Genomic DNA, 26,897 nt, shown 5'->3' on the forward strand with positions numbered 1-26,897 from the left:
TAGCACACTGGACTCGCATTCGGGAGGACGACCGTTCAAACCCGCGTCCATCCAACCTGATTCAGGTTTTCCGTGATTTCCCTAAATCGCTTCGGGCAAATGCCGGCATGCTTCCTTTGAAAAGCTACGGCCGACTTCCTTCCCCATCATTCCCTAATACGATGGGACCGATGACCACGCTGTTTGGTCCCCTCTTTCAAATCAACCAACCAACCAATCGAACTACCTTTTCGCGTTCAAAGTCTTTCAGTTCCCGTTGTGCGGCCATAATCACGCAGGAATCCTTTTCTCCTGAGTACAAATGACAGCTCCGCCAATGCACTACCCTTCTATACTTTGTGTACGCGATATTACCGCCATCTCTATATGTACAGTTTTGTCACCTCATTGTACGTTCAACATTAGATAAGTGTTTGTTGAAATGTATGATAGATATTGTGTATGAATTTTAGCGATGACAATACGAGAGCTTAAACAGCAAGCTGGCATTTTCGTCTAAAAAAAAGCTGATCTTGAGAGGTAGAGCAAAGTAATCTTGTGTTTGTATTAGAGACGAGTAAGTCGACGTAAGTACGAGATTGGGGGCTTGTGAAACTTCGCACTTTTGTCGCGAAAACGTAGAAGATTTTTAGTAAAAGTTTGAGTGAACTCGCAAATTTATGCTTGTTAGCGAGTACTACTAGCTTGTAATAATTGTCGCAAGTTGGAGAGTTTTAAACCAACATGTTTGCCCTAGTTAGTGAACGTTCTGACTTGTAATAATTTTTTACATCTTGGGAAGAGTTGAATTTGGAATATCTGAGTGAATTAACACGAATTAAACTTCGATTAATGATTAATTTCATGCTGTTTAGTTAATATGAAACTTTATGTTTGTACACAAGTGGTTGTATTATGAACAGTATTGGTTGTTTATCGGATCTAAATGTAGTTAATGTGATGCGCTGCTCTGGTCTATAAATTCAAGAAACATTAGCTCCGTCGTCGCGATAATTTAAACGTATAAGAGAATCAATAAACAATATTTATTTTAAATCAAAACCTGTGTGAGCTGATAATATTATTTAAATTTTTATCATTGCATTTTTAAACTCTGCCTGCACTTTTGCATAAAGTGTTGAACAAAAGTACGATGATTAATAGAATTTTGTGACAAATGAATTGATTGTTCCCTAGACAATAAACAAAGACAAATAACTTACAGCAACCATGCACCGAAAACCCTCAATTCTGTTGGAATATTTACCATACAGTAGCTATAAATATAGCGTTAATTTTAACTTGCACATTAGAAAAAAAATCCTATCTTCGTGTCCGTTGTAAGTTGCCGGTTCACGTAGCTTCTGCTAGAGGACTCCCTCGTTCTTTATGCAACGCACGTCGAGTCGAGATGGCAATAACACAGCAATAAAACGTGCCTTGCTTTCTCCTTTTCAACAGGGTCAATTGAGACAAAACTGCGCGGCGTGATTTTGATCAGTAATCAAGCAATGCACCTCCTGCAGGTCAAAGCATTCGATATGGAACCAGCAGTTTCAAGACACTGGTTGCTCCTGTGAGATCGCCTGATCTTACTGCACGTGTTTTTTTGTTATCATTTTTACATTTTTGAGAAGGTGGGCTTTGGAATGAGCATGTCTATGTGTTTCCCAACAACTTTGGGAAACTGCATCGCCGTATAGCAAAGCGTAGAATTCAGTAACTCCAGACATACAAAAGTTGCAGCATTTCCACTCGAAACTGCTTTAGAAAACGTGACGATGTTGACTTGTCGTTACAGCCTAATAGTTCACGTGGGAGTTATGGTTGGACGCGTTCGTTTCAGGGACATGTCGCAATAGATTTGTTAACTCTTGTTACATTTTGTCATCGTTGGTCCCTGTTGTAGAGGATCTCGCGTGGCTGTAGGTCTGTCGATTACACCTTTTATGACTGCTGAATGACTTCGTGATTTTCAGGGTTGGCATAACAGTTTATTACCATGGTGCAATGTGACCCACTAAACTTCATGATAATCACAATGTAAAGATTATACAATAAATAAAAAAGCACTGTCTCACTATACAGGGTGTTACAAAAAGGCACGGCCAAACTTTTAGGAAACATTCCTCACACACAAATAAAGAAAATATGTTATGTGGACATGTGTCCGGAAACGCTTCATTTCCATGTTAGAGCTCATTTTAATTTCGTCAGTATGTACGTTCAACGGAGCACGTTATAATGATTTCATACGGGATACTCTACCTGTGGTGCTAGAACATGTGCCTTTACAAGTACGACACAACATGTCTTTCATGCACGATGGAGCTCATGCACATTTCAGTCGAAGTGTTCGTACGCTTCTCAACAACAGATTCGTTGACCGATGGATTGGTAGAGGCGGACCAATTCCATGGCCTCCACGCTCTCCTGACCTCAACCGTCTTGACTTTCATTTATGGGGGCATTTGAAAGCTCTTGTCTACGCAACCCCGGTACCAAATGTAGACACTCTTCGTGCTCGTATTGTGGACGGCTGTGATACAATACGCCATTCTCCAGTGCTGCATCAGCGCATCAGGGATCCCATGCGACGGAGCGTGGATGCATGTATCCTCGCTAACATTTCCTGTAACAAAGTGTTTGAAGTCACGCTGATACGTTCTGTTGCTGTATGTTTCCATTCCATGATTAATGTGATTTGAAGAGAAGTAATAAAATGAGCTCTAACATGGAAAGTAAGCGTTTCCGGACACATGTCCACATAACATATTTTCTTTCTTTGTGTGTGAGGAATGTTTCCTGAAAGTTTGGCCGTACCTTTTTGTAACACCCTGTATACATATCAGAGAGACCTTATCATTCTTCTCTCCTTCTGAACTTGAACTTCCAAACTTAACTGCCAAGTCTGAACTGATAAACCCTACTCTCAGAACTGAAGTGATCCCACGAACCTGTTGTCCAGCTGTTCTGAAGTCTTTGTTCTCAACTTTCAGTCAATCAGAGGCCAGAAAAGGCAACGGTTCCTTTTTAGGGATAGCCGATTGGAGACGAGAAAACCTGTTTCTCTATTTTTCACGTGATCACCCACGGACCTTCTCTGTCTTACCCGTTGTCAAATGGTTCAAATGGCTCTGAGCACTATGGGACTTAACATCTATGGTCATCAGTCCCCTAGAACTTAGAACTACTTAAACCTAACTAACCTAAGGATATCACACAACACCCAGCCATCACGAGGCAGAGAAAATCCCTGACCCCGCCGGGAATCGAACCCGGGAACCCGGGCGCGGGAAGTGAGAACGCTACCGCACGACTACGATTACCCGTTGTCACTCACGTACCCATCTCGTGATCACGATGTATCTCGAAGCAGTTTGTGTTACCCAGGTGATTTTATGTCACGGCTGATTAGCTATAAATATTACAAAGTACAGGATGAGTCTGACTGTAGTCTGTATGCATTTGTTGTACTTTCAGTCAAAGGCACACTGACTATCCTTGAGTGATAAATGATAACTTTGGTGCTATACGTAATTGCAAAAATTGCCCTGATGTCATATGTGCCTCTATGTGGAAGATACATCCTTTCAAAATGGGATAAATCTTTTGAAACTAAATTTTTGGTGTCCTGTGCGTAAGTCAACCCTCAGTTTTTGTCTTCATTCGTGTACAAGTTAAGGTCAGGTTCTCATTCAAAACAGTCTAAAATTCGATTTTTTGAAAGGTAAGTGTGTTTAGAATATTAGGACGAAAAAATTTTTTAATCCGCGCGTTACGAAAGCTGCTACAGCCCATTGTTTGGAGCAGTGTCACGTCCGCCGTGGGACGCTCTCAACCGGAGACGCCCGGCTTGGGTAGAAAACTTGTGCCGTGACGCACGTTCACGAAATTATTTATATTACAGTATGCATGCAAACATATTTACCGAAACACCTGACGAACAACGTGTGCAGGCTCCCGAACGCAACGTATTCAGCTCCGCCAGATCGGCTTTTCTCGGCAAGAAGAACGAGGGAATTACTCTCCAGGAATAATTCGAATTGGAGGAAGGTTTGATATAAGGTCCTGAAATTGCAGACTAAACGTAAGTAACGAAAACTCTTCTTTTTTGTTAAAATTTTGGTCAAAATTAGTCAAAACATAATTTTTGGTCCGACTTAATGGATTATGTTTTTTGAATTTTGAAAATCTAACTTCAGATTTGTGTTTAGCGAGATCAAATATATGTAATAATATGTAGTTTTTGTGGAAATTGAACTAATAATACACATAAAAGTTCCCCTAATTTTTAAACGGGTTTTTCTCTAGAGATGATTTTTCAAAACTGCGTGCAGTATAAAATTAAAACGGTTCAACCTGTTAACTCGTACCTTCAACCCACCTATAACATACGAAATTTGTTAATATTAATTATTTTTTGTAAAGCCATAAAGAGTGAAGAAGCCGAAAATCAAAAGTTCGTGTTAGTACCATATCGTTAAGTTTAAGGTTATTACATTGTGGTTAGGTATAAACTCCCATAAATTTAATGTAGTATCGACTGACTTTACCCATTTTTGGTTTCAGAAAACTCCTGAGGGGCTACATTGCATGCACTCTGCATACTTCAAAGTCATAGATCATTGGTAAAACTATAATTACTAACGCCATTTTGTTTTTTGTATTGAAAATCTAAAATAAAGTTCAGAGTATGATAAATCATAATCCCCAAAATGATCCTTTGTATGGTTCAAATGGTTGAAATGGCTCTGAGCACTATGGGACTTAACTGCTGTGGTCATCAGTCCTCTAGAACTTAGAACTACTTAAACCTAACCAACCTAAGGACATCACACACATCCATGCCTGAGGCAGGATTCGAACCTGCGACCGTAGTGGTCGCGCGGTTCCAGACTGTAACGCCTAAAACCGCTCGGCCGATCCTTTGTATGTCTTTTCACTGTCAAAAAAAATTATTTCAAGCTTTGCCTATTTTTTGCTCATTTGAAGGAGAACCTGGCCCTACAGTCTTGAGAAATAGGATGAATCTTTTCGATTCACATAGGAGTTGGGAAACAGTTGCGAAGAAATTGTCGAAGTTTGTTAGCCATGTTGATGTATAGATATTAACGCGAGCATCTAATCGAAAGGAAAACATTTTTATGTATTTTGAAGTATATACTTTTAACATAACTTGTAATCCAAGTTCAACTTTATGTTTTATCTTAAATACGTTCCATTTTAGAATTTAGGCGTTACAAAAGCGTTAATTACCTTTCACTGCATGCAGCTTTTTTAAAATGTTGCTTGTTAGTTTAAGTGACATGCAGGTGTGCAATTCATATCCTGTTGACGTGCACCTGTGAAGGAGAAGAAATAGATGAAAGCAATTATTTTTTTTACTATAGGAGAAGATTGTGGATAGATAGTTATCTAAATTTTGAAGAAAATTCCAACACGTGTACAAGTCTGCAGTAGAATCAAATAAAGCTAAGCTGTAATCAGGAAATGTTAACAATAAATTGCTAATGTTTTTAATCAGTTTTCCTCAGTTTCTAGATCAATGATTTTTACCTTGTAGACAACAATAACTTATTCGTTTCTGGAAGTGAATTTAGGCTTCAGGTGCAAAGAACGAGTAACAGACATTCTTCTTTGCCAGTTAAAGTCTTTAAGATTATTACGTAGCATATCAGAAACAGCATATTGGGAGTGGTAGGGAGGGACGGTCAATACTTGTCAGTAGTTGTTGGAACGTCATGACTGTGTCAGCCAAGACCATAATTGATATGCCACACTAATCTGTCTCAGAAGATCAACGCGTAAATATATTTGAGAGATCAGTACCACAAGGTGGCACGTAGCAAGACAATTTTTCTGTTTTGTAACATATAACGAATTGTGGTCATTGTATTTCACGTGGCAACTGGACTCACCAGTACCTGCCGTTCATAGAAAACTGCTGAATGCTGCCCGTCCACTAGGTTACAGAAATGGTCTGCAACACCACACTGCAATCTGTGCGCTATATTTGAACATATTGCAAGGAAAACCATCACTGCATTATATCTTGAAATAAGAAAAATGAAGGATACAAGAAAAATAAATGCACTCACCTTCAACGTAATCTCTATTGGCCAAAATCGACAACTAGCGAAGATTATATAGCTGATGGAAACCGTCAGTGGAGATGTCTTTTGAAATCGAACAATATGCCTCACCATTCAGTGGTGGTTAGTACACTGGACTCGCATTCGGGAGGACGACGGTTCAAACTCGCGTCCGGCCATCGAGATTTAGGTTTTGCGTGATTTCCCTGAATCGCTTCAAGCAAATGCCAAGATGGTTCCTTTGACAAAGGCCATGCTCGATTCCCTTCCCCATTCTTCCCAAACACAAGCTTATGCTCCGGCCTCGGTGTCGAAGGGCCGTTAAACACTAACCCCTCCTCCTCCTACTACCATTCTGTATGATCGGTAATCCCGTAGACTGCGTGCTTTCAGGAATCCCTTAAGCGGGCAAATGAAAATAAATCTGCTGGCCCAAATCTGTGTAGTACGGTGGATATTTAAGAGAAGTTACGTGATGCTTAGCCAAGAAACTAGACACATGGATCGCAATACGAGAGTGGGTTTTCTCATGCGCCGGACTTGTCCCCTCCCCTCCTCCCCAATTCTGTGTAAGTGAACGAACGTTAAGAATGCATAACAGGAACCTTTTCTTAAATTGGCTATTAGAAAACGGAGTTGACTGTTTAATATTTAGGCAAATATTCCTCATGAACAATGCCGCAGCAATTGAAAAAGAGGATCAATATTGTCTTGATCCTGACTTTCAGGAAACGAATATTTTGCTATGCGGGGAAGGTAAAGAACACCATTCCATTGTTTGTAGTTTTTGCCATGCGTCTAACTGGTAGCTGCAGCTCGAATCCTAGTAATTATAGTTTGGTTTGCAGATAATATGAGCTTTGTGCACATGTGTCAGGAACGTCTCCAGCATTTTTCTTACGTTCTCCAGTCTGCTCGTCAGCTAAGTTACTTTCTGTAAATCGAGAACAGATATTACCTAAATCTCTAAATATTACTGAATGCTGGCGTCAACATGACTTTGCAGCCTCTAATTCCAGCGATGCCAATAACAGAGGGTGTCACCGAATTTTCTTGATGTTGTTTATGACATGTCATCAAAATATTTGTTTTCCCATCATGAAGTGTTTTATCAAGACCTCAATGCTGAAATGAAGTGAGTGTGTGGTATAAATGACTGAAATAACTCATCTGATGTTGTTTAGTCGCCTGGTGCAAATCGTTCTACTTCGGTTGCTTGCGCGTCGATCGAGGTGAGATGAAATGATCAGGACAACACGAACACCCAATCCTCTAGAAAAGAAAATATTCGACTGGACAGGAAATCGAATTCGGGACCCTATGATGTAGAGACAGAGACAATAACCATTTTTTACCTAACTTCAGGTCACGAGTTGGGGATGTCTTACACACTCTATCGAGTACACACAAGGTAACTTCGCTTACCTGTGCGGATGGTGCAGAAGGGAAGGACGGGGGGGGGGGGGGGGGGTCAAGAGAAGTGTTAATGTAGTGAGGCTTCCCCTGTGTGGTGGAGGCGACAAGAGCAGTGGTGTGGGGGTTCCCCTGTGAAAGGCCACGTAGAGGTAAGGGCAGCGCAATTAGACGGATGTAAGCTACACACATAATTGCATACCTAGCGTAACTTGTAAGCTACACATAGCTAGTCCACAAACCATCGTGTTAACAAAAAGAAAAAAAAAAAAGGTTCAAATGCCTCTGAGAACTATGGGACTTAACATCTATGGTCATCAGTCCCCTAGAACTTAGAACTACTTAAACCTAACTAACCTAAGGACATCACACACAGCCATGCCCGAGGCAGGATTCGAACCTGCGACCGTAGCGGTCACGCGGTTCCAGACTGAAGCGCCTGGAACCGTGTTAACATGTTATGTAAATGCGACTATACTTCGACGACAAATGTTGACATTCAAGGTCAATAATTTCTTATTACAGTACAGAAAAAGAAATGCTGGCATAAAAAATAATCAGCCAAAGTAGAACAAGTCTGAATACACATTGCCAGAAGGAAATCCTCTAAAACAAAAAAACGGGAAAAAACTGTAGCGTAACATAATGTCGCTTACTATGATGCTGGCAATATAAAACGAAGAACATGTGTGACATGAAAGTGATGTTTCACTTGCCTGATTACCAAATTATTACCTAATTATAAAATTATGAAATTATAAAATTATACAATTATCTACGTCTTCCTGGAAGTACTGGATTTTTGGGAAGTACTTGTAGCTGTGTTTTCCTTCTCCTTTAATCTCCTTACTGTGCGATTGGAATAGTTAGTGGTTCCTGAAATCTTTTGAAGTACACATTGTAATGAGATTTTAGCTTCTTCCGATATAAATTTAGTGGCATTGCGCCAAATAACACTTGCCTGATAATTAAGAACTTCCGATGCAACTCTGGTGCCAGAGATAGCAACGAGAACGGTCCAAGCGTGCAGGTCGGCAGGCGGCCGCTCCTTCAGCACAAAGGGACAGACTTGTTCAGCACTCAGGACAAGAACGTGTGTCTGCACCGGGTCACGTTGTTCTATGGGAGATTTACCCGTTCTCATCTACAGTTTCTAAAGTCCGAGCCAACAATGCAAAACTCTCCGACGGCTGACTACGGAACGAAACTTCACACTCGCTACGTTCGAGTTTCGTGAGCAGACAAATCTGCTTTACCTGTGTGAGTTACAGCGGCAGGTAACACTCGTGGAAATGCATGCGCGCCTTTTTAATACAGATTACCGTTTGGGCACCCAATGGTTAGCGAAATTTTCGTGTTGATCCTCGCCTTTGCGCAACACTACGAGTTCCAGGACACGAACGGCAAGGGTCACAACACAGTTTCCTCGAGGATTACTGAAGTTACTTCTCCATCTTTGACGACTTTCCGAAATAACCTGCTACATCTTCCCTGTCGAGAAATCTTAAATCTAGTCATAGTTTTTGTTTGATCCCCGATGTGATTATAGTTTCGTTAATAAATGCTGCTGTGGTCAACTGCGTTTCGGAAGTCAAGGAGTACTGCATCTACCATACAGTCTCGATCCATGGCTCTCAGGGTGCCACGTAAGAAAAGGACGAGTTGGGTTTTGTATGACCAATGTTTTCGGAGTCCATGCTGATTGTAGGAGGTCATTCTGTTCGAAATGCCTCATTACCTTTGAGTTCAATATTCTACAAGAGATGGATATCAAAGACATTCGGCAGTAGTTTTGTGGATTACTTCTGTTAGCCTTTTTGTAGATGGATGTGACCAGTGCGTTCTTCCCACTACTGGGCACAACGTTTTGTTCGAAGAATCTACGTTATATTATGGTTAAAAGATGGGCTAACCGAGTCAGAAATTCTTCGTAGAATCTGATAGGGATGCCATGGAGCCCTAGAGCTTCGTATAACTTTAGCGATTTGCCCTGTTTCTGAATGTCAGTGGCACATATAACTACATCACTTATCTTTGTAAAGGTGTGAGAGGTAAGCAGGACAATGCTTCCGAAATCTTCTTTGTAAAGAAAAATTTGAAAACGTATTTCATTCCATCTACATTTGCTCTGCTCTCCTCAATTTCAGTTCCTTTGTCTTCCATGAGAGTCTTGACACTCTACGACGAGGAACTTGTAGTATTTCAGAAGAGCCCATGAATATCTATGGAAATAGATCACTTCTTTTGGTGTCGCAGGAAAGAAGGAAGGTTAGGTTTTACGACCAGTCGAAAACGAGGCCATTCGATACGCGGCACAAGCTCGAACTGTTTCTTAAATGATGGGGCAGGAAATCGGCCTTGACTTTCTAAAGGATACATCTCAGCTTTTTCCGCGAGGGATTTAGGGAAATCACGGAAAACCTAAATCTGGATGGTCGGACGCGGATTTGGACCGTCGTCCGTCCAGCCTACTGACTACTGTGACTTCTCGCTGGGTGTTTGGTGACGCACTATGACCAGTACTCTGCTATGAGAACACTACCCCTCATACTTCAAGAACAGACAGCAAAAAGTCACTCTCCACAGCAGTGAGGCTGTTAATGAAGGGTGTAGAGTGCAATGTAGGCAATGTATGAAACGGTGCAGTTCAAGACGTAAGTTCATGGCTTGCAAAATAAATTGATGTGAAATCACAGTGAGACTCCGTTTTTAGTTTCTAACACACAATTCAAAGCAGAGAATGGGCATGTGATCAGCGAACATTTGAAATTCATAGGTGTACAGATAGATGGAAGATGACATGGAAAGCCTGTGTTGTGGATCTTGTTCAAAAATTGATTGCAACTATACTTGGCACTAATTGTAGCCACCCGCGCGTTGCACTGGCCCAGTCTGGTTAAATGGAAAAATAAGAAAAGAGAAAGGACATGAAACTTCCTGGCAGATTAAAACTGTGTGCCCGTCCGAGACTCGAACTCGGGACCTTTGCCTTTCGCGGGCAAGCGCTCCACCATCTGAGCTACCGAAGCACGACTCACGCCCGGTACTCACAGCTTTACTTCTGCCAGTACCTCGTCTCCTACCTTCCAAACTTTACAGAAGTTCTCCTGCGAACCTTGTAGAACTAGCACTCCTGAAAGAAAGGATATTGCGGAGACATGGCTTAGCCACAGCCTGGGGGATGTTTCCAGAATGAGATTTTCACTCTGCAGCGGAGTGTGCGCTGATATGAAACTTCCTGGCAGATTAAAACTGTGTGCCCGACCGAGACTCGAACTCGGGACCTTTGCCTTTCGCGGGCAAGCGCTCCACCATCTGAGCTACCGAAGCACGACTCACGCCCGGTACTCACAGCTTCACTTCTGCCAGTACCTCGTCTCCTACCTTCCAAACTTTACAGAAGTTCTCCTGCGAACCTTGCAAGGTTCGGTAGCTCGGATGGTGGAGCGCTTGCCCGCGAAAGGCAAAGGTCCCGAGTTCGAGTCTCGGTCGGGCACACAGTTTTAATCTGCCAGGAAGTTTCATATCAGCGCACACTGCGCTGCAGAGTGAAAATCTCATTCTGGAAACATCCCCCAGGCTGTGGCTAAGCCATGTCTCCGCAATATCCTTTCTTTCAGGAGTGCTAGTTCTGCAAGGTTCGCAGGAGAACTTCTGTAAAGTTTGGAAGGTAGGAGACGAGGTACTGGCAGAAGTGAAGCTGTGAGTACCGGGCGTGAGTCGTGCTTCGGTAGCTCAGATGGTGGAGCGCTTGCCCGCGAAAGGCAAAGGTCCCGAGTTCGAGTCTCGGTCGGGCACACAGTTTTAATCTGCCAGGAAGTTTCATATCAGCGCACACTGCGCTGCAGAGTGAAAATCTCATTCTGGAAACATCCCCCAGGCTGTGGCTAAGCCATGTCTCCGCAATATCCTTTCTTTCAGGAGTGCTAGTTCTGCAAGGTTCGCAGGAGAACTTCTGTAAAGTTTGGAAGGTAGGAGACGAGGTACTGGCAGAAGTGAAGCTGTGAGTACCGGGCGTGAGTCGTGCTTCGGTAGCTCAGATGGTGGAGCGCTTGCCCGCGAAAGGCAAAGGTCCCGAGTTCGAGTCTCGGTCGGGCACACAGTTTTAATCTGCCAGGAAGTTTCATATCAGCGCACACTGCGCCGCAGAGTGAAAATCTCATTCTGGAAACATCCCCCAGGCTGTGGCTAAGCCATGTCTCCGCAATATCCTTTCTTTCAGGAGTGCTAGTTCTGCAAGGTTCGCAGGAGAACTTCTGTAAAGTTTGGAAGGTAGGAGACGAGGTACTGGCAGAAGTGAAGCTGTGAGTACCGGGCGTGAGTCGTGCTTCGGTAGCTCAGATGGTGGAGCGCTTGCCCGCGAAAGGCAAAGGTCCCGAGTTCGAGTCTCGGTCGGGCACACAGTTTTAATCTGCCAGGAAGTTTCATATCAGCGCACACTGCGCTGCAGAGTGAAAATCTCATTCTGGAAACATCCCCCAGGCTGTGGCTAAGCCATGTCTCCGCAATATCCTTTCTTTCAGGAGTGCTAGTTCTGCAAGGTTCGCAGGAGAACTTCTGTAAAGTTTGGAAGGTAGGAGACGAGGTACTGGCAGAAGTGAAGCTGTGAGTACCGGGCGTGAGTCGTGCTTCGGTAGCTCAGATGGTGGAGCGCTTGCCCGCGAAAGGCAAAGGTCCCGAGTTCGAGTCTCGGTCGGGCACACAGTTTTAATCTGCCAGGAAGTTTCATATCAGCGCACACTCCGCTGCAGAGTGAAAATCTCATTCTGGAAACATCCCCCAGGCTGTGGCTAAGCCATGTCTCCGCAATATCCTTTCTTTCAGGAGTGCTAGTTCTGCAAGGTTCGCAGGAGAACTTCTGTAAAGTTTGGAAGGTAGGAGACGAGGTACTGGCAGAAGTGAAGCTGTGAGTACCGGGCGTGAGTCGTGCTTCGGTAGCTCAGATGGTGGAGCGCTTGCCCGCGAAAGGCAAAGGTCCCGAGTTCGAGTCTCGGTCGGGCACACAGTTTTAATCTGCCAGGAAGTTTCATATCAGCGCACACTCCGCTGCAGAGTGAAAATCTCATTCTGGAAACATCCCCCAGGCTGTGGCTAAGCCATGTCTCCGCAATATCCTTTCTTTCAGGAGTGCTAGTTCTGCAAGGTTCGCAGGAGAACTTCTGTAAAGTTTGGAAGGTAGGAGACGAGGTACTGGCAGAAGTGAAGCTGTGAGTACCGGGCGTGAGTCGTGCTTCGGTAGCTCAGATGGTGGAGCGCTTGCCCGCGAAAGGCAAAGGTCCCGAGTTCGAGTCTCGGTCGGGCACACAGTTTTAATCTGCCAGGAAGTTTCATATCAGCGCACACTCCGCTGCAGAGTGAAAATCTCATTCTGGAAACATCCCCCAGGCTGTGGCTAAGCCATGTCTCCGCAATATCCTTTCTTTCAGGAGTGCTAGTTCTGCAAGGTTCGCAGGAGAACTTCTGTAAAGTTTGGAAGGTAGGAGACGAGGTACTGGCAGAAGTGAAGCTGTGAGTACCGGGCGTGAGTCGTGCTTCGGTAGTTCAGATGGTGGAGCGCTTGCCCGCGAAAGGCAAAGGTCCCGAGTTCGAGTCTCGGTCGGGCACACAGTTTTAATCTGCCAGGAAGTTTCATATCAGCGCACACTGCGCTGCAGAGTGAAAATCTCATTCTGGAAACATCCCCCAGGCTGTGGCTAAGCCATGTCTCCGCAATATCCTTTCTTTCAGGAGTGCTAGTTCTGCAAGGTTCGCAGGAGAACTTCTGTAAAGTTTGGAAGGTAGGAGACGAGGTACTGGCAGAAGTGAAGCTGTGAGTACCGGGCGTGAGTCGTGCTTCGGTAGCTCAGATGGTGGAGCGCTTGCCCGCGAAAGGCAAAGGTCCCGAGTTCGAGTCTCGGTCGGGCACACAGTTTTAATCTGCCAGGAAGTTTCATATCAGCGCACACTGCGCTGCAGAGTGAAAATCTCATTCTGGAAACATCCCCCAGGCTGTGGCTAAGCCATGTCTCCGCAATATCCTTTCTTTCAGGAGTGCTAGTTCTGCAAGGTTCGCAGGAGAACTTCTGTAAAGTTTGGAAGGTAGGAGACGAGGTACTGGCAGAAGTGAAGCTGTGAGTACCGGGCGTGAGTCGTGCTTCGGTAGCTCAGATGGTGGAGCGCTTGCCCGCGAAAGGCAAAGGTCCCGAGTTCGAGTCTCGGTCGGGCACACAGTTTTAATCTGCCAGGAAGTTTCATATCAGCGCACACTCCGCTGCAGAGTGAAAATCTCATTCTGGAAACATCCCCCAGGCTGTGGCTAAGCCATGTCTCCGCAATATCCTTTCTTTCAGGAGTGCTAGTTCTGCAAGGTTCGCAGGAGAACTTCTGTAAAGTTTGGAAGGTAGGAGACGAGGTACTGGCAGAAGTGAAGCTGTGAGTACCGGGCGTGAGTCGTGCTTCGGTAGCTCAGATGGTGGAGCGCTTGCCCGCGAAAGGCAAAGGTCCCGAGTTCGAGTCTCGGTCGGGCACACAGTTTTAATCTGCCAGGAAGTTTCATATCAGCGCACACTCCGCTGCAGAGTGAAAATCTCATTCTGGAAACATCCCCCAGGCTGTGGCTAAGCCATGTCTCCGCAATATCCTTTCTTTCAGGAGTGCTAGTTCTGCAAGGTTCGCAGGAGAACTTCTGTAAAGTTTGGAAGGTAGGAGACGAGGTACTGGCAGAAGTGAAGCTGTGAGTACCGGGCGTGAGTCGTGCTTCGGTAGCTCAGATGGTGGAGCGCTTGCCCGCGAAAGGCAAAGGTCCCGAGTTCGAGTCTCGGTCGGGCACACAGTTTTAATCTGCCAGGAAGTTTCATATCAGCGCACACTGCGCTGCAGAGTGAAAATCTCATTCTGGAAACATCCCCCAGGCTGTGGCTAAGCCATGTCTCCGCAATATCCTTTCTTTCAGGAGTGCTAGTTCTGCAAGGTTCGCAGGAGAACTTCTGTAAAGTTTGGAAGGTAGGAGACGAGGTACTGGCAGAAGTGAAGCTGTGAGTACCGGGCGTGAGTCGTGCTTCGGTAGCTCAGATGGTGGAGCGCTTGCCCGCGAAAGGCAAAGGTCCCGAGTTCGAGTCTCGGTCGGGCACACAGTTTTAATCTGCCAGGAAGTTTCATATCAGCGCACACTCCGCTGCAGAGTGAAAATCTCATTCTAGAGAAAGGACATGTTTCTAATATGTATGGGAATTGAATATACGTCCTCATCGCCTTCTCCCTTCTCTCTCTGTCCTTGTCCTCCTCTTCCCGTCTTTATCCACCTCTTCCTCTTTCGCCTCTCTCTGTCCATCACGTCCTCCTTTTTTCTCCGTTCATCTTCTAGTCCCCCTCCCTCTCTCCATCTCCTTCTGTCCCCCCGCCCTCCCACTTCTCTGTCCATCTCCTCCTTTCCCATTTCTAAATTCGTTTCCTCTAACCCCTGCATCCCTCTCTTCTTCACCGATCTCTCTGACATTGAGCCATCTTTATTGTTATCATAAATTCAGATTCTGCGGTAGTATTCTAATAATAAGCCATTAAACCAGAAATACAACGTTCCTTTTTGCTGAGAAACGTTCACTATACAGGGTGGTCCATTGATAGTGACCGGGCCAAATATCTCACGAAATAAACATTAAACTAAAAAATTACAAAGAACGAAACTCGTCTAGCTTGAACGGGGAAACCAGATGGCGCTATGGTTGGCCCGCTAGATGGCGCTGCCATAGGTGAAACGGATATCAACTGCGTTTTTTAAAAATAGGAACCCCTGTTTTTTTTTTTTACTTATTCGTGTAGCACGTAAAGAACTACGAATATTGTAGATGGACCAATTTTTTCGCTTTGTGATAGATGGCGCTGTAATAGTCGCAAACGTGTAAGTACGTGGTATCACGTAACATTCCGCCACTGCGGACGGTATCTGCTTCGTGCAACACAAAAATTAGTCTACTTTTCTTATTTTCATTCGCTTATGACATACGACATTGTAATCTGGGGTAACTCTTCCCATTTGCAAGGACTATTTTTGGCTTAGAAACGGGCAGTAAGAGGAGTATGTGATCTCAGTTCGCGAGCGTCCTGCCGACCCTTGTTCAGGAACCTGGGCCTTTTGATGTTGGCCTCTCAATATATATTTTCTTTAGTGTCGTTTGTTATTAACAACATGAGCTAATTTATGAGAATTAACAGTTTTCACTTAGTCAACACTAGGCAGAAACCCAATCTCTCTTTCGATCGCACCTTCTTGACTCCTGTGCAGGAAAGCATGCAGTATTTTGCTGCGTCTGTTTCCTGTAGGCACCATAAACATTAAAAAATGTTAACGGTTGTCCTCGCACTTTCATGGCTAAACCATGAATCTCATTGCGTCGAAGAGTTCCTGGAAAAAAATTGTTGGTTATGCTAATACCTACTCGCAGCCTGTCGTCTGCGTAGGATTCGTGTAATTTTATTTTGTGTATTATTATTCTATTACGTTTCTGATGTTACTTTCATGTACGGACTCCTTCGATGACCATGAAGATTTACTTCTGAGTTTGGTGCTACAGGACTAGACGTGCAAAATAAAAAATCAAAGGAATCGCAGCGTTGGAAAGTGGTTGTGGCAATGGGAAGAATGTGCAGTGGAAGAGGAGTCGTAGCCACTACGTATGAGAGGATTGACGTCTGGGATACTCTGATTGTCAGCACAAGTCATTACGAGAGCCAGTCGCAAAGTTTTAATTGTCGCCTCGAAAAACACAAAGTGTGACCTTGTAATTTGATGTAATGTTAGTTCTTCTCTCCATATTCACCTTTGAACCGTGCAGTTTTTTTGGAAAGGATGGATAACCTGGCGCAGACCTTCCTTGCAGAAGGCTGCATTTTGGCTGTTGAGGGGAAGTTACACGTCGAAACTCACCTTGTCGTCAGTTCTGGAAATGCCCGCCATGCACTGGTTTCTTCATCCGAAAGAAGAAGAAGTCACTGGATACAAGGTCATGAGAATGAAGGGGGTGCGCGGCAAAATTTGATTGTCCAGAAAAGCAGCATATATGACTGTGTCTTGTTGCAGACTTGTCAGGAACGTTATTGAGGATCAAAACATACCTTTAGACAGCTTTCTGTGACACATTCTCCCCTAACCTCTGCAGAAAACTTGGGTAGCATGTTTCTCTAATAGCTTGTTTCGTACGAGCAATATCCGTCACCATCATACCACGACAGTCTACAAAAGTCTCAACACCACCTTTCCCGATGATGGTTGGATCTTAGTCAGTTTCGGCGGATGTGAGTCGACTTGCTTCCACTGGTTGGTTTGCTTTTTTGTCTCGGGGTCATGGTGATACACTCAGCACTTGTAAGCGGCAATTAGGCAGCAGCTAAACAAGTAATCTAGATAGGCCCGACAGAGCTGCAAGAATTGCACTGCTGCTTCTTTTCGGCAGGTTTTCCGAACCGCCGTGAGTAATCGGTGAACCCAGCGAACAACACCTCTGTCATATTGCAGATGTGGACAACGTCGGAAACTGATGCATCACTAATTTTTAGAGCGTTCCACTATCGCTCCGAGTATGCTACGGCGGTCTTTGATATCTCGGCCTCCACTTCTCTGTCATTTCCCGGTTCTTGTCCGAGAGATGGCCTGTCACCTCAAAATGTTCAAATGTGTGTGAAATCTTATGGGACTTAACCGCTAAGCTCATCAGTCCCTAAGCTTACACACTACTTAACCTAAATTATCCTAAGGACAAACACACACACCCATGCCCGAGGGAGGACTCGAACCTCCGCCGGGACCCTGTCACCTCATTCTACACCGCTAAAGACTCGTTTGACCCCACTGGAAGCGTCTGCGCTACTGACTGTGTGATTTTATTGTATATTGTTGCTATACGCTTCCACCAACTCAGCACTGGTTTGTTGCAGTGTTACTTCAAATGTGACAATCAAATTACCGCACGACACTCCACTGTTTATGGGTGCTCTGATGGTGCGCTACGGTACTGTGGCGCAGACGTCAGAGTGTACGAGGGCTGCTGAAACTTACCAGCAAAGAAAGAAAACCACGAATTAGGTAATTTTATTTTTTCGAGGTGACAATTACAACTTATGGAGTGCCGCTCGCACAACAGAGCGGGCAGCAGACAGGTCGTGCGGTTACCCTTGACGAAGTTCTTGTCGATGCGCAGCGCAGCCTCGGCGTCGTGCAGCGCCAGCTGCGGCTCCCCCATCAGCAGGTGGCACTTGCTGCGGCACACCAGCGCGTTCTTGTCGCGCGGGTTCAGCTCCAGCGCCTGCCGACACCACACACCGCCACGCACTCCTCGTCTCTCCACTTCTTGTGACACACAAAATAAGAGCAAAATGTTCCCTCAGCTTGTACAGGGCTATACACTACTGGCCGTTGAAATGGCTACACCACGAAGATGACGTGCTACAGACGCGAAATTTAGCAGACAGGAAGAAGATGCTGCGATATGCAAATGATTAGCTTTTCAGAGCACAGAGCACAGGTTGGCGCCGGTGGCGACACCTGACATGAGGGAAGTTTCCAACCGATTTCTCATACACAAACAGCAGTTGACCGGCGTTGCCTGGTGAAACGTTGTTGTGATGCCTCGTGTAAGGAGGAGAAATCCGTACCATCACGTTTCCGACTTTGATAAAGGTCGGGTTGTAGCCTATCGCGATTGCGGTTTATCGTATCGCGACATTGCTGCTCGCGTTGGCCGAGATCCAATGACTGTTAGCAAAATATGGAACCGGTAGGTTCAGGAGGGTAATACGGAAAGCCGTGCTGGATCCCAACGGCCTCGTATCACTAGCAGTCGAGGTAACAGGCATCTTATCCGCATGGCTGTAACGTATCGTGCAGCCACGTCTCGATCCCTGAGTCAACAGATGGGGACGTTTGCAAGACGACAACCATCTGCACGAACAGTTCGACGGCGTTTGCAGCAGCTTGGACTATCAGATCGGAGACCGTGGCTGCGCTTACCCTTGACGCCGCATCACAGACAGGAGCGCCTGCAATGGTGTACTCGACGACGAACCTGGGTGCACGAATGGCAAAACGTCATTTTTTCGGATGAATCCAGGTTCTGTTTACAGCATCATGATGGTCGCATCCGTGTTTTGTGACATCGCGGTGAACGCACATTGGAATCGTATATTCGTCATCGCCATACTGGAGTATCTCTTGGTGTGATGGTATGGGGTGCCATTGGTTACACTTCTCGGTCTCCTGTTGCTCGCATTGACGGTACTTTGAACAGTGGACGTTACATTTCAGATGTGTTACGACCCGTGGCTCTACCCTTCATTCAGTCCTTGCGTAACCCTACACTTCAGAAGGATAATGCATGATCGCATGTTGCAGGTTGCGTACGGGCCTTTCTGGATACAGAAAATGTTCGACTGCTGCCCTGGCCTGCACATTATCCAGATATCTCACCAATTGAAAACGTCTGGTCAATGGTGGCCGAGCAACTGGCTCGTCACAATACGCCAGTCACTACTCGTGATGAACTGTGGTATCGAGTTGAAGCTGCATGGGCAGCTGTACGTGTTACACGCCATCCAAGCTCTATTTGACTCAATGCCCAGGGTTCTGGGTACTGATTTCTCAGGATCTATGCACCCAAATTGCCTGAAAATGTAATCATATGTCAGTTCTAGTATAATATATTTGTCCAATGAATACCCGTTTATCATCTGCATTTCTTCTTGGTGTAGCAACTTTAGTGGCCAGTAGTGTACATAAGTACCTCCGCGGTTCCAGAACACGTCAGTGCAGAAACTACAAGACACACAGGAAATAGACGCATATCAATGGAAAAAAAAGCTCTACAAGTTTTGAACTCGCATTACAGGTACTCAGCATTGACACCAAATGTGACGTGGGCAACGTCAGTACGATAGTCAAACTCTTGCCATACGCATCCACCATGTCAAGGTCGATATCAGAGACTATATTAATTATTATTCCCTGCAACTTTTCCAGATGACATATGAGTAGAAGCAGGAATACACTATCTTCGATATAGCCCCATCACAGAAATCACATGGTGTTTAGTCACGTAAACATGGGAGTCACTGAGGGACATCCTATACTGAGGAAGTTCAGTTATGACATAATCATAAAGGTCGGAACAAAGCTATGGTGGATCACCGTCTTGTTGCAGACTGAATCCTCCACCGTCTTGTTATAATTCTGGCACGTGCCTTTACCACAGCATATCCACATTCGTGAAACACACACATTACGACAATTCACTTTTCAGACAAATGAAACTTGGCTTCGTTACTGAAAACCATCTTCTGCAAAAGGTCGTCTTCCTTCATCAGCCAACACAAATCCATTGTCCCGATAGTCAACGCATTTAGCAATGACAGCAGGCATACTTTTACAAATAGACGTTTGCGTAGTATCATCCAGACAGTTGACTGAAGTATCTGCAGTTCTCTAGCTCGCAAGTGCCGTCCATTGCTTTGGACTCCTGAAGACTAATTCCCACAGACACTCTACCTTCTCTACTGGCTGCCCTGCCTCCCCTGTTTGCCTTGCACCACAAGGGCAGTCAGTCTGACGGAATTTGTTGCACCACTCGTGGATAGTTTCGTGTGCTGGAGCTTTCACCCGATGTTTGGCACCAAAACGTCGCTGAACCATTATATTTGACTCACATTTAGGGAAGTCAGGGACACCAAATCCACGTATCAACTCATTACACGCCATGTTCTGATACGTCTGCCCCCTACTGGTGCGCCCAGTAACTACGCCATGGCGCGTATTACGAATAGAAACTTTGTAATCTTCCTGTATATTTTGTACTTCTCGCGCAGTTGTCTTCTGCAACGCCAGAAGTATTTACGAATAACCTTGTATAAATTGGGAATACTGGAACGTTACCTTCTCATCGTCTTCTACATCAACAAAAGCCGTATCAGTTCCAACTTGCATCTGAAAATGTCACCTGGATTTCTACATCCCCAAAAACCCACAAACCTCTCCAAATCCTTGAATACCATCCTCTCCACTCACTTTCCGCATTCGCCTAGCCTCTCAATTCGAATCCTGCATCACATTTTCCGTACTGAAGTACATAATACTGTTTACCTGTCCAGTTAACTCGATACCCACCACGCCGTTGTTTCTACCTTCATCTCTTGATAAGCTCACTAGACAAAGGAATATTCATGCCCTCGAAAGAGCACACTGGTCGCTTTTAAGGGCTTTACGTGTGCAGAATTGGTACTAGGCGGTAATGTCAGCCTCAACTGCTGACTTGTGTCATGGAGTGATGTGGAGTGTAATAGCAAGTCGATTTTATGGAATCTGTGCACGAAGGTGCGTCAACCAACAGACGTCATAGAATGGTAGTAAAGAACTACCGTGTATGGCTGTACCCATAACCACACCGGTAATGTAGCTGCCCCTTTTGCTGGCGAACTACTCACAGCGAATTACACGGCATAAGAAGCGTAATGGTGCGACGAACTTCAAAATTAAGTTACACATTATGCAGCATACCAAATAACTTTTACTGAATGCTGCACTACACTTAAATAGGGATACACGCACATGACACAATTTTTCAACGCAGTCAGGAAGTTTCCACATTCAGTGGTCGCAAAGTTCTACGAATTGCTCAATTTCTCGACGCTAGAAATCCGCTTCTTGGTCATTAAGCTTTAATATCTTTTGTGTGTGATCTAAAATTTAAAAACCTCTCTCACACCGGCCTGATTTAGCTTCACTGATCAGGATAGTGAAAACATGCGTATATTAAGGGAATTTTCATTGACAAAGCAGGCTTATCACATTCACACAGTTCAGTACTGTTCTATCCTGATTAAATTGAGCTTAACTTAAATTCGATGAGGCAGTGAAGCAATTTCGAAGTCTCGGTGCGACGAAAATTGTCAGTCGATCTCCTGGAAACATTTGTAATAATAATTAACTTTCGGTGATCACATGGGGAAGACCGGAGATCTGCTGGTAAGACCGTGTTAGCCTATTTATTTGAAGTAACTGGATACCTTGAGCATACAAAACGGCAGGTTCGTCCAGTGTAAATCAGACGTTGCCCACTGATCCCGTGCAACACAGCGTAGTAAGCAGACACTGTCAATAATAATCAGTTAAATAATACGCGAACACACTTACTTTAGTTTAGTTCATGTATTAAATTCCTTCTCATACAGAATCTCATCAAGATGGCGACTAGCTCAACAATACAAACATATACATCCTTCTTTCACAACTAATCGGCAAGAAGTCCCCTATTCTTTTCCCAAGAGAAAACATAGATAGCAGAGAAGCTATTCGATGGAGTAAATGGACGCTCCATGGGCTTGAAACTACTTTGCATTGATAATCGGTAAGATAAGAAGAGATAATAAGAAGAGATATTTCGAGATATGTACTGAGTTATATAATTTATAAAATTTCTGAAAATATCATGGAGAGACCGCTGCAAGAGACGTTACAAAGCCATTCATAACTGCTGTGCGAATGTTTTTATCGTTGGAAAATCTGTTTCCCCCAATGTTCTTTCAGCTTGCCGGCATTATGAAAAAAATTTAGTGCACAACTCACGTATTTCCAGCCTTGATGAAATTATTGGCACCATTTCAACACGACTGGACGCAAGTGTGACCAGTGAGTAACCGCCGCCGCACTGTCTGTGTTATGCATGAAGAGAACAAGAGTTAACACACCATTCATGAAGAGAACAAGAGTTAACACACCATTCATGACTAAAAGTCATGCTACACACTGTGTAAGGCAGTAGACAATAGCTGATCCCTACCAGCTCCACCATAGGGGATCAATTACAATTAAGTTTCCCCCTTATTTCCCCACAAGAGACTAACAATATAAAATTTATTTTAAAATTGTGACGTAATATCATGCTCACTATAGCAGTCATGACAAAATGTAGTGGACTCTGGTGTAACCAAGGGCGAAGCGCTGGTTTCGTCATTGACAGTTATTTGTAATACGACGCTGTGCCACACCTGGAAAACTTTTATTTTATTTGACTCTGGCCGCAGAAGCCCACACTGAGTAGAGATGTCTGTATATTGACCGCTTTACCGTCCGATCAAGGTATATAGTTTTTCACAACTCTCCTTCATCCAAAGGCTCTTAGCTGAACAGCACGGCAAGATCACTGGCACCCATTAGAGCAGAAAGCCTTTCCATCTCCTTCACTCAAACAGCTATCTTTTCTAAATCAAGTTGACCTACTCTTGATATATCTTCCTCATAATACCATGGGGCTTACAGTTACAGCTTCAGAAGAACCTAATGACTTATCGATTAAAAAACAACATTGTTTTCTCTCGATTTCAAAGTCATGCTTCACTCTGTTACAAATAATTACCACGCTTTACCATCGGACATTCTCGCGTACCCAAGCCCCCAGATGAATCAGTGTATCTGCATTCCTCTTTCTTACAACTCAGTAGTTCCATATTGATATTGTTTCTTCGATCCGTGTCATTTTTCCTTTACCATTATCTACAGTTACTATTATTACCTTTAGTATTATTATTATTATAATTCCAAACAACATTAATTGTTGCACTGACACGTGAAAGAACACAAGATATCAAAGGATAGTCAGTATGACTTCCGAAAATACTCGGCTGGACATAAAAGTGCCTATATCTACGGTGAAAGCCATTAAAGTTGCAACATATGTTATTTGACATGAAGTATCATAACTGAAAATATGTCTGAAGACACAGTGATCATTTTTAGTGGAATGAAGAAAGGAAGACACATTCTCTGTCAGGATAAATGAACTTAAAGAATGACACACGGTGTCTGTGTTTCTTCATCGCATGAACTGTACTACGTGGTTGGATACGCAACTATTTAGCATATCAAGGCAAACCCACAAAGTATGCAGGAGGGACAATATCTACGTTCTGTATGCAGAAGAAAAGATTACACAGTGAACATCTCTTTCCGAAATGCCGCGCAGGATCAGCCGAGCGGTCTAAGGCGCTGCAGTCATGGACTGTGCGGCTGGTCACGGAGGAGGTTCGAGTCCTCCCTCGGGCATGGGTGTGTGTGTTTGTTCTTAGGATAGTTTAGATTAAGTAGTGTGTGAGCTTAGGGACTGATAACCGTAGCAGTTAAGTCCCATAAGATTTCACACACATCTGAACATTTTTTTTCTTTCCGAAATCTTGCTTAAAAGTGGGTTGTTTGAGAGAAGATCGTGTAAGAATGACAACCGTCTTGCAGCACGTGTTGGAGGTCGACAGCAGCAGGATCATTGTCTATGGAGACAGCAATTTCTCGTTTCACAATATTGCTGCTCGAGTTGGTCGGGAGCACAGGTCTGGTACGTGGGTATGCGACATTGATGAGTTCACAAGGGTCACAGTTCACGCCATACAGCGTCTAAATGGCGCAATACAACAAGATTCTAGAGAAGAGACATATTGTTCGCTCAGTGTTGCAGGATGGTACATTCACGCGGTACACCACAAGTGAAGATGTGGAATTTTTTGTGGAAAAACAAATGTCCAAGCGGAGAGCGCAATAATGTCTGAAGCGCTACAACCCGTCCTCTGCGAGTCCACCGTTGTGGCTTCACTCGACAAGCACCAGACTGAAGCCTGCCGACAAGTGGTGCTCAAGAACCCAATGCTTGACACGGTAGTCACACATCGTCATGTTTTTAGATGAGTCCCACTTCCGCGTACAGTGTCATGATAGAAGAATGCGCGTGTAGAGGCTCTGAGGAGAGTGAATGTTAGCAGACTGCATTCGTAATCGTTACACGCGTACAGCATCTGGCCTGACGGAATGGAGTGCCACTGACTACATAAATCATCGCCTTTTATTCGCATAGCTGGTAATTTGTACACCAAGGGCTTGTTTTCTGACGTGTTAAGGTCTGCGTCAGTCCGCTATTTTCGAGATCTCCGTGACATATTCCCTCAACGAGATTACAGAAGATAGTGTGTTACTTGTGCTGACTTGACCTACCGCCATAGAGATGATGTTCGGCTTTTGCCCTGGCCAGACGTTCCCCAGATCTTTCACCAACTGAGAACGTCTGATCAAGGATTGGCTAGAGACTGGAAATCCACCACCCGCCTCCGACTAGGGTTGATGGGGTGTGGCGTACAGTTTAAGAGGCTCATTTTGACTTGATGCCCAGCAGGGTTAGAGCCATTGCTGATGCCAAAGGTGGCGGTCCTGCACACTAAATTTTGTACCTTGAATACAACCGAATCACTTACGTGTTCTTCCTGCTATACTGTGTACGCACAATACGTACAATTCCATTATTATCTGTCCTTTCTGACGTTGGAATCATAATGGCAGCAGTGGCGGGTTACTAAAATGTACCTCCGGGATTTTACAAGACGAATTCGTGAAAACCACATTACTTATCAGAAAATAAACACATATTATGGATAATATGTGTTTATTATGCTGCATCAAACCAGTCTCAGGACTGAAGACTACAACAATAACAACATTCCGGATAAAGTACCTGACCAAGGTTTTTCTCTTACATTACGGGTGCTCAGTATGGACAGTTCTTATGATGCAGCAGACATGAATATTTCCCCGAAATTTATTCAAGTCACTGACACGAATTACCATAGAAGGCGCCAGTGCAACTCACTTGGGAAATCACTTCAGTGCGTCGCCCATCATCAGGTGTGAACTAACTGGATGCGAAAGTACGGAGCATATCATTTGACTACAAGTTCTGACAAACCTGTCCCCTAGTGACGACCTCTGTAACTACGTCACGTCTCGTATTACGAATCGAAACTCGTAAAGATGCTCTGTCGACTTGTATACATCATTTATCTGCAGGGTGGTCCATTGACCGTGACAGGGCCAAATATCTGCCGAAATTAGCGTCAAACGAAAAAAGTACAAAGAACGAAACTTGTCTAGCTTGAAGGGGGAACCAAATGGCGCTATGGTTGGCCCGCTAGATGGCGCTGCCATAGGACAGACGGATATCAACTGCGTTTTTTTTTAAGTAGGAACCCCCATTTTTTATTACATACATTACATACATTACATTACATACATTACATTCGTGTAGTACGTAAAGAAATATGAATGTTTTAGCTGGACCACTTTTTTCGCTTTGTGATAGATGGCGCTGTAATAGTCACAAACATACGTCTCACAATTTTAGACGAACAGTTGGTAACAGGTAGGATTTTAAATTAAAATACGGAACGTAGGTACGTTTGAACATTTTATTTCGGTTGTACCAATGTGGTACATGTACTTTTGTGAACATATCATTTCTGAGAAAGCTTGCTGTTACAGCGTGATTACCTGTAAATACCACATTAATGCAATACATGCTGAAAATGATGTCCGTCATCCTCAAAGCATTTGTCAATACGTGTAACGACATTCCTCTCAACAGCGGATGAACTACATGCATTGACAATGCGCTGACGCTTGTTGTCAGGCGTTGTCGGTGGATCACGATGGCAAATATCCATTAACTTTTCCCACAGAAAGAAATCCGGGGACGTCAGATCCGGTGAACGTGCGGGCCATGGTATGGTGCTTCCTCGATCAATCCACCTGTCATGAAATATGCTATTCAATACCACTTCAACCGCACGCGAGCTATGTGCCGGACATCCATCATGTTGGAAGTACATCGCCATTCTGTCATGCAGTGAAACATCTTGTAGCAACATCGGTAGAACATTACGTAGGAAATCAGCATACATTGCACCATTTAGATTGCCATCGATAAAATGGGTGGCCAATTATCTTTCCTCTCATAGTGCCGCACCATACGTTAACCCGCCAAGGTCGCTGATGTTCCACTTGTCGCAGCCATCGTGGATTTTCCGTTGTCCAATAGTGCATATTATGCCGGTTTACGTTACCGCTGTTGGTGAATGACGCTTCGTCGCTAAATAGAACGCGTGGAAAAAATCTGTCATCGTCCTGTAATTTGTCTTGTGCCCAGTGGCAGAAATGTACACGACGTTCAAAGTCGTCACCATGCAATTCCTGGTGCGTAGAAATATGGTACGGATGCAATCGATGTTGATGTAGCATTCTCAACACCGACGTTTTTGAGATTCCCGATTCTCGCGCAATTTGTCTGCTACTGACGTGCGGATTAGCCGCGACAGCAGCTAAAACACCTACTTGGGCATCATCATTTGTTGCAGGTCGTGGTTGACGTTTCAAATGTGGCTGAACACTTCCTGTTTCCTTAAATAACGTAACTATTCAGCGAACGGTCCGAACACTTGAATGATGTCGTCCAGGATACAGAGCAACAAACATAGCACACGCCCGTTGGACGTTTTGATCACAACAGCCATACATCAACACGATATCGACCTTTTTCGCAATTGGTAAACGGTCCATTTTAACACGGATAATGTAGCACG

At 44.4% G+C, this 26,897-nt stretch overlaps 1 protein-coding gene across 1 annotated transcript in view; it reads right to left on the reverse strand.

The window, feature by feature from the left end:
- Positions 1-26,897, reverse strand: part of LOC126156870 (outer dynein arm-docking complex subunit 4-like) — a 49,219-nt gene that overhangs the window by 21,700 nt on the left and 622 nt on the right. Inside the window, exon 2 of the mRNA XM_049916338.1 lies at positions 17,632-17,764. Within this exon, the coding sequence (XP_049772295.1) occupies positions 17,632-17,764 (133 nt within the window). The remainder of the gene's footprint in view (positions 1-17,631; positions 17,765-26,897) is intronic.

This window comes from Schistocerca cancellata, chromosome 2 (assembly GCF_023864275.1).
Source record: "Schistocerca cancellata isolate TAMUIC-IGC-003103 chromosome 2, iqSchCanc2.1, whole genome shotgun sequence".
NCBI classification, from domain to species: Eukaryota; Metazoa; Arthropoda; class Insecta; order Orthoptera; family Acrididae; genus Schistocerca; species Schistocerca cancellata.